At 53.0% G+C, this 8573-nt stretch overlaps 1 protein-coding gene across 1 annotated transcript in view; it reads right to left on the bottom strand.

The window, feature by feature from the left end:
• Positions 1–8573, bottom strand: part of GALNT16 (polypeptide N-acetylgalactosaminyltransferase 16) — an 86883-nt gene that overhangs the window by 16269 nt on the left and 62041 nt on the right. The window contains exons 4-8 of the mRNA XM_014549116.1: positions 7506–7604; positions 6510–6577; positions 5695–5760; positions 3416–3537; positions 688–775 (exon numbers count right to left, since the gene is read on the bottom strand). Coding sequence (XP_014404602.1) covers positions 688–775; positions 3416–3537; positions 5695–5760; positions 6510–6577; positions 7506–7604 — 443 coding nt within the window. The remainder of the gene's footprint in view (positions 1–687; positions 776–3415; positions 3538–5694; positions 5761–6509; positions 6578–7505; positions 7605–8573) is intronic.

The following is an 8573-nucleotide window of genomic DNA, read 5'->3' as shown; positions in this document are numbered from 1 at the left end:
CGCGCCGGAGCCTCCGTACCTCTGCACTTTACTTTCGTAGCTCCTCTGAGTCTGTGTGCTCTTCTCTTTCCTTCTAGTTGTAGAATTTCCACTCAGCCAGCCTTCCTGTGGTTCTGGATGATGACCGTTCTGTCTTTTAGTTGTATTTTTGAAGTTGTTGTCGGAGGCAGCAATTTCCGGTGTTTTCCTATGCCGCCATCTTGGTCCCCTCTAGTCTATAGCACATCTTAATTCAGACTAGTTCTATTTCAAGACTGCAATAGCCCAACATGGCTTATGGCTACCATATCAGACAGCACAGACCACTTTCAGGGGGTCCGTGGTAGAAATTCATGTAAGGTCGAGGGTTCCCCCTCCCCCACCCCAAAACAGCTGTCATATCGTGTCCATCTACCAGGACTTGGCCATGGTCCCTGGGCTGGCATCACTTGGGAAGGGTGTGTCAATGTTTGCGGGGAGGAAGAGACTGGCCTGACTGCCACTGATCGTGCCAGGAGCCTGCCACTGCTGGCTCGGCCCTTTGTCCCCACCTTAGGGCTCAACCCAATCCCTTTTCATTTTCTGGAAGTAAGGGTGTTATGAGACCCTCTGGCACAGCTGGGAAGAAGAGCATCAAGCCAGGGCTGTGGCGTGCCCTCACCTGCCTGGTTTCTGGTCTAGAGCCCCTCCCTTGGGAGCAGGACCCACCTCCTCGAAGGTCAGCTGATGCAGCAAGGTAAGCAAAATTATCCAGACTGATGACGTCAATGATGGGGCTCACCACGCGGGTGTGGTCCTAGGAGAGAAAAGGTGAGATGGTGTGAGGCCAGGGACTCTATGAATAAAGGGCCAGGTGCTGCTCTGGGAGGAAGGTCTCTCCGAGGCCTAAGGCCATGTACTCAGCATTTCCTACAGAACAGTTCAGGCTCCTGGGCGAGGTCCTTATCATCACATCCAAGCTCCTGGAAGGTCCCACCTGGGTCCCAAGGCCCAATGCTCTCCCAGCCTCTTCCTCTCATGTCATGTTGAGCCCTGCTGGAATCTCACCTCCTCACTGAAGCTTTCCCTGATTGCTCCAGGCTGAGGATTTCTTCCTCTTTAAAGCTGCTCTCACAATTACAGTCTAGACAATTCCCAGGACAGTGAATCACATGCTGCCTGAGGTAGTTCTTCTGTCGCTGGTTTGAACTGTTGTTTTATTCATCGTTGTCCACCTTTGTACATGTTTGGGTTGGGTCTTCCCAACTGGGCCGCCAGCAGCTTGGGGGCAGGGACCCTGTGTTCCGTGGGTGTCACTCCTTTCATGCTGCATCCATTTCAAGGTCAGACTTACTACTCCCTTCATCACCTCCAAAACGTCGGTGGGTAATGCCAATTTTACTAAAGTTCCTTTTTAAAAAAAACCCTCACCCAAGGAGTGAGGATATTTTATTTTCCCCAGTGATTTTAGAGAGAATGAGAAGGGGGGGTAGTAGGGGGGGAGAGGGAGAGAAAGAGAGAGAGAGAGAGAGAGAGGGAAATGTTTATGTGATAGATATATATTGATTGGTTGCTGCCCACAGGCACCCCAACCTGGGACTGGGAATGGAACCTGTGACCCTCTGGTGCGAAGGCCAACACTCTAACCATTGAGCAACACTGGCCAGGGCTAAAGTTCTTTTTATTGGGGGGTGGGGGGAGGGTAGTGGTGGTGGTGAATTGTCATATAGCACATGTGAAGCTTAGCGCCCTCTATCAGCCCTCTGTGGAGGGAATGGGACAGAGCCCCTTCTTTCTCTCCTTTCTCACACTCTGCACTGACCCTGAAAATCCTCTTGTCTGAAACTTGGAATCTAGCCCCGCCCCTCAGTTCACACCCCATCTCAGGACGACACAAGCCTGGGAGGTGGAGGATCAGGGAGACCATCCATGGTTTCTCTGTGGGGCCTCACCGTATCCTTCTTAGAGACTTTTATATACTGAGATATAATTCCCATTGTTACAGCAATTTTATTAGATATAATTGATATACCGTAAAACTCACCATGTAAAAGTGTGAAATTCAATATTCAAAATTTTTATTTATTGAATTTTAGAAAGAGAGGAAGGGAGAGAGAGAAACATCGATTTGTTATTCCACTTATTTAGGCATTCATTGGTTGGTTCTTGTATGTGCCCTGACCAAGGATTGAACCCACACCCTTGACGTATCCGGATGTAGCTCCAACCAACGGAGCTACCCGGCCAGCGCTCAGTGGTTTTCAGCATAGTCACAAGGTTGTGCAACCACTGTCTAATTCCAGAACATTGTCATCACCCCCACAAAAAGCCCTGTACCCATTAGCAGTCACTCCCCTCCAGCCCCTGACAGCCACTAATCCACTTTCTATTTCTATGAATGTGTTTATTCTGGGTATTTCACATAAATGCAATCATATAATATTTGTTCTTTAGTGACTAGTTTCTTTTTCTTAGAATCAGGTTTTCAAAGTTCATCCATGTTGTAGTACGTACAGTGCCTCATTCTTTTGCATGGTTGAGTGACATTTCATTGTATGGATATACCACATGTTGTTTACCATTCATCTGCTGTTTCCATGTTTTGGCTATTCTGAATAATACTGCTCTGAACACTTGTGCACAAGTTTTTGTGGGGATGTTTTCATTTCTCTCGGGTTATGTCCAGCAGTGGAATTGCTGGGCCGTATGGTAACCCTGTTTAAACTTTGGAGGAACTGCCAGACTGGTTTCCATAGGGCTGCACTGTTGGACATTCCCACCACCGATGCGTGACTATTTTTGTCCCCATCCTCACCAGCACGTGTTACTGTCCATCTTTTTTTATTATAGCTGTCCTATTAGGTATCTCACTGTGGTTTGGACTTGCATTTCCCTAATGACTGAAGAATGTTGAGCATCTTTTCATGTGCTTGTTGGCCACTGTGTATCTTCCTTGAAGAAATGTCCATTCAAATCCTGTGCTCATTTTTAAATTGGGATGCTTGTCTTTTGATAGTTGAGTTGTAATCACCTCAGCTGTCCAAATCCTCCCCATTCTAGAGAACAGTAGGCACATAGGAGGGGCCCCCTGCCCTCATCTCTCCTTGAGAACACTGCTCTCTCCTCCCTCCTTCTCTGGCTTCCCAGCCTAACCCACCCACCCCCACCCCTCCCTGCCTCCCCGGGAGGAAATCAACCATGCCCTTTTCTGTAATACCTTTATAGCTCACTCAGGCTTTCCTCCCGTTTAATTCTCACAGCAACCCGGTGGGACAAATATTACAATTATCCCCATTTTCAGATGAGAAGCTCAATGAGGTGGTCACTCAGGAGGCAGCAGACCATTTAGGCTCCTACGCTGCCTGCCCAACGTCAAAGACGGTTCACACACCCTCACGCCAAGAACCTGGCGGGCACATCCCAGAGCCAGAGCTCCCCCGGGGACGGACAGACTCACCTCCTTCACCCGCTGCAGCAGGGGCTGCAGCCACTCGGTGTTCACCTCACAGTGGCTGTCCAGAAAGGTGAGGACGGCGGCTGCGGCCACGTCCGCGCCGCGGACTCGGGACCGGATCAGCCCTGCGGGGGAAGCGGAGGGTGGTGCTGAGCCCATCTGCTGCCCAGCCATCCCACAGAGTCTCGGGGCGCTCCGCCCTCAGGAGCGCAGGTTTCCGAGTCACTGTGATTGAACTTTACTTTGTACTTGTTTATTTCCTCTTTTTCTTTCTCTCGTCCATCCAGTAAGCGTCATTACTCCAAGGCCATTCTCAGAATGCCCTCCGTGTGCTAGACACTGTGCCGGGCTCTGGGGACCCGCTGGTGAACAGTCAGAGTTCAGGGAATGGAAATTGCAGTAAAGTGTGGTTTGACACCAAAGGAGAACCAGGAACCAAAAGCCTTTCCCCACCTCCGGGAAACCCACGGCTGTGCCCTGCAGCGCACCATCATGTGTGACGTGGAGGGACTCCTCTGCACGAGGACAGGCTGGAGTTAGCACGCGCCCCCTCACTCACCTTAAGCATGTTATTTACCTGCTCTGAGCCTCAGTTTATCACCTTGAGATTCAGAGAGAGCACAACCCCTGCCTGTCAGGGGAGTGCCTGGCGCCCAGGAGGCCTATATGTGCTAGGTTCTGCCCTGCGTCCACCCTTTTCCCCACAGGCTCGCCCACGGCTCACCGACAGTCGGACAATAGCCCGGTGAGGGGTGGGGAATTACCTGGTCAGGAGAGAGGAGGCCCAGCTGGCCCAGCTATAAAGCACCTAATTTAAACCTCCTTAATTTAATTACATAAATTCACATCTATGTTGGGCAAAACCCCAGGGAATAGCATATTCCCACCTAAAGGCACCTCACAACTCTGTATAGTAAGTCCTCACTTAATGTAGTACATAGGTTCTGTGACTTTAAGTGAAATGACATATAACAAAACCAGTTTTTTGCCATAAGCAAGAACTAAGTTCCTATAGCAACTCATCAATGTTATAATGAAACCACATTATTTGAGGACCTACTATACTTAGAGATTTCTCTCTCAAGGTCCATTCCATTGTGAAGGTCCCCTCAGCCTGACTGGTCTTTCTTAAATATGCCCATCACATAAACCCATCTCTCTCTCTCTCTCTCTCTCTCCCTTTCTCTCTCTCTCTCTCTCTCTCTCTCCCTTCTCTCTCTCCTCTCTCTCTCTCTCTCTCTCTCTCTCTCCCCCCTCTCTCTCTCTCTCTCTCTCTCTCTCACACACACACACACACACACACACACGCATACCTATCTTCAGTGGCTCCCTACCATCTGCCTTATCAAGTCTAAATGCCTTTCTCTGGCTTAAGGTCCTCTGTCATCTACCGTCACTCCGCCCACTCCCCCTGCTGACCTGCCGGATTCTCCTGGGAAGGGAGAGTGAGCGGAAGGAGGTGAAGAGGCTGGGCTTTGGGGTGATCCCTCTCCCTGGGTTGGGATCTGGGCTCCTCTATTCATCCCCTCCCTGGGGAAATTACTGAACCTCCTCAAACCCCAGTTTTCTTATCTACAAAATGAGTGTTATGGGCCATTATGAGGACAGACGGTGAGAGAGCAGAAAAAGTGAACGCCTGCGGCAGGGTGAGCGCTCGGGAGGAGGGCTACTAGCATTCCCAGTGTGTCTCGGCCGACCCTCGCCTCTGCCTGCAGCATCCCGGAGCCTGGAAAGCCCTCCCTTGCTCGCTGTCTCACAGCGCCCCTCAGCCAATCAAGGCCCACTCCCTGGTCACCCGCCTTCCTCCGGCACCCTCTCCTCTGATCTCCATCCTAATAATTATAACCAGCCTGTTGCTGTGAATTCTGACCCCAAGGGTAGGGACCACGTTTTAGACTTCTTTTGTGTCCCCCAGAGAGCAGTCTTATGCTGTCGATGCCCAAACACCTCTTGGTTAGAAATGAGTTCCGTCTGCTTTATTCTGCCTTTGACTGTCCCGAAGCATTTCTATGTGGCCTATCTCATTTAACCTTACAATCACCGTGCAAGGCGGAAAGGGGACTGTTACTATCCCCATCTCTCAGTAGAGCAACTTGCCTACAGTCATGCTGGGACAGGGGCGGACCTGGGAAACAGGAGGCTCCTTCTAGGGACTTTGGTTCTCGCCACAGGAATGCAGCAGGGCCATGCTGGTTTGCATGACACAGCACCCAAAGGGAGTGGGGCGTGCAGAGGTCTAGGCCAACAGGGGTCTGCGGTGGCACCAGGGTCCAAGAACTTACCTTCCCTCCGGTCGTTGCGCAGGCACTTGACCTTGGGGATCCTGGTCAGGAGCAGACAGTCTTCCGCTGAGGGTGGAGAGAAGGAAGCTCATTCAGATCACAGGTGGTTTGGCCACCACTGGAACTGCCCAGGCCCAGGGAAAGGGCTGGGGGTGGGCGGCATGGAGGAGCACAGTCATCTCCAGTAGCCCTGGGTCCCACTCCAGGCCAGACTAACTGCCTGTACTTATGGCTTTGCCCCCAGGGACGCCAGAGAGCGCCAGCACCATCACCAGTCTAACATCTGTGGAGCTAGACTGACAGGACAATCTTTTCCCTGTGACAGTTGTAATAAGGAAGGAGGCTGCTGATGCTTCAAATGTTTAAAAATGTCATCTCGCCATAACCGGTTTGGCTCAGTGGACAAAGCGTCGGCCTGCGGACTGAAGGGTCCCAGGTTTGATTCTGGTCAAGGGCATGCACCTTGGTTGAGGGCACATCACTGGTAGGGGGTGTGCAGGAGGCAGCTGATCAATGTTTCTCTCTCATTGATGTTTATAACTCTATATCCCTCTCCCTTCTTCTCTGTAAAAAATCAATAAAATATATTCTTAAAAAATGTCATTCTCATTGGTGTTCCATCAAAACAACACCACTCTTTCCCCCTCCTTGCGGTACTGGGAAGGGAACTTAGAAAAGACTAAAGACTCCGGGGGTTTGGGGGTGGGGGGGCAGAGGCCAGCAGGTGATGGTCAGGGCAACCTCAAGAGGGCTCGCCTCGGCATTCTGGGGAGATGGGGGTTTGGAGGGTGCAACGAAAGAAGGTGGATACTTACGATCTGAACTGAAGTCATCCACTAAAATGATCTCCTGGATCAGGCTGGCAGGAGTTCGGTTCAGGACACTGGAGCAGTGACGGGGACAGAGGAGCCCCGATTTAGGGGCCACTTCTGTTTACTTCTCCCGGCCATGGGGCTCCCCCCACCCAGCTCGAGGGCCAGCACACTGGCCATGGGCAGGTGCTTGCAAACCTTTGGGCCCTGATCAATGAATGAGCAGTACCGTGTTCCTCAGGCTCTGCTAAGGGCCCGGCTGACCTCCTGTCTGGCCCCTCAGGCACCTGGAACCCCCCTGGGTCGGGGGTGGATATTGCCCTAGTTTGGTGGTTGGGGCAGGACCTGCAGCTGCGCTGGCTGCCTGTCCAGGGGCCACCCCAGCTGGACGGAGCTACTGCCTGGAAGGCTATTGAGGCTTGTTCAGGCCTCATGAGTCAGGAGAAGTATTTTCAGGAAGCCCCCCGACACTTTCCCTCCCATCACCCCTACCTTCCTCTACTCCCTGGGAAAGGAAACCCAAGCTTCTTTTATCCCTGGAATACCACTGGGCATGCCTTTTGGAATCCTATTCTCACTAAGTTCATTAAAGAAGCAGGGTGGGTAGGAGTTAGACTTGACCACAGGGCCAGCTCAGGAGGACAGAGGGGCACCTGTCTCCGAATCACTGACAGGCGCCTACTGAGCTGGCATCATCCACCTGAGGCCTCACGTCCAGCCCTGCCTCTCCCCATTCCTGACCCTGAATTTCTGCCCTCCTCCTAGGAACCTGGCCTGTGTGGGACTGTGCATCTGCTAACAACTGGACCTCTGGGGTGTCCCCGACCCTGATTCACCAGCCCCGGCTTCTCAGAAGGCAGGAGCCCCCTCTAAGGGCCCTCTGGTCTTCACCCGTCTGGCCACAGCACCCCATCTCAATGTCCTCCCCCACCTAGGGCTCAGCAGACCACCGGGGCCTGGGGAGCAGGCCGCCGAGAGAGGTCCCGAGGCGGGGCTCACCTCTTCACCGTGCGCAGCAGGGTGGATCGGGCTTCGTTGTGGAAGGTGATGATGACGCTGGTGGCCGGCAGGTCCGAGGAGTAGGACAGGGATGGACAACTGGGAAGGGAGCAGAGAGGTCAGAGGGCAGCTGTGGGAGTGTCCTCAGGGCAGGTTTTGAGGCTTGTCTTTGTCCAGCCTGCTGCCCCCCGGAGTACCTCTGTGGGACAGAGAAATAAAGCCTGCAGCAAGGCCGTGGGTCTTGCCCTTTCACACCCACACTCCACCCAGCCTGGAGTCCTCAGAGGGACCCCACAGGTGGGGGACCTTCACCAAGGTTCCGGCCATGTGCAGGCACTGCCCCAGGCCCCAGGCCTGGTCCCACAGACAGAACTCCCTGCCGATGGAGCAGCCAAGAGACAAGTCCCCCCCCCCACTTTTGTTTGTCTCTGACATCCTGCAGCTTCTTCCTTCGTACCCCCCACCCCCAGTGACATTTGGTAGGATCTGGAGAGCAGTCACCCCCAGCCTGCTGTGCTGTGAATTCCTCCCTCTCACTGCCCATCCTAACAGCTGCCTGCTGACACCGGGCAGGGAGCAGCCTCGCCTCGCCTCCGCCTCTGCCTCTCCGGGGCTCCTGAAGGAAACTGGCCTCTGAGAAGACAGCAAAGGCAGCTCCCGCCAGCCCACTCCCTCCCCAGCTGCTCTTGCTCGCCATCCCCAGACACCACATTTTTGGCCCTTGGCTCCCCCTACCCCCCACCCCCACCATGAAAAGAGAATGAAAACACTCAAACACTCCACTCCTGCCAGCCTTCATCTGTCTTTCTGCGAAGGCGTTATTCACACTCCTGGGGCCTGGGGAAGGCGGCCACGGGGCTGGTTTTCACGGCAATCTTCTTTATTACAATTGCTCTCTGACTATTCCAGCAGTGACTATTTTTTCATTACAGCATGCATTCCACTGACAGCAGCTTACAGCCAAATTCCCAGGCCCATTTCTTGCAGAGCAGATGGGAGGCCCACCAGCCTGGGGCCCCCATGGGATAAATCCTGAGAGGCGGCAGAATAATTCTCCTTGAGGGGGAA

This window comes from Myotis brandtii, unplaced genomic scaffold (assembly GCF_000412655.1).
Source record: "Myotis brandtii unplaced genomic scaffold, ASM41265v1 scaffold536, whole genome shotgun sequence".
NCBI classification, from domain to species: Eukaryota; Metazoa; Chordata; class Mammalia; order Chiroptera; family Vespertilionidae; genus Myotis; species Myotis brandtii.
The sequence above is the reverse complement of the archived record's forward strand: the minus strand, read 5'-3'. Positions and strand labels throughout refer to the sequence as shown.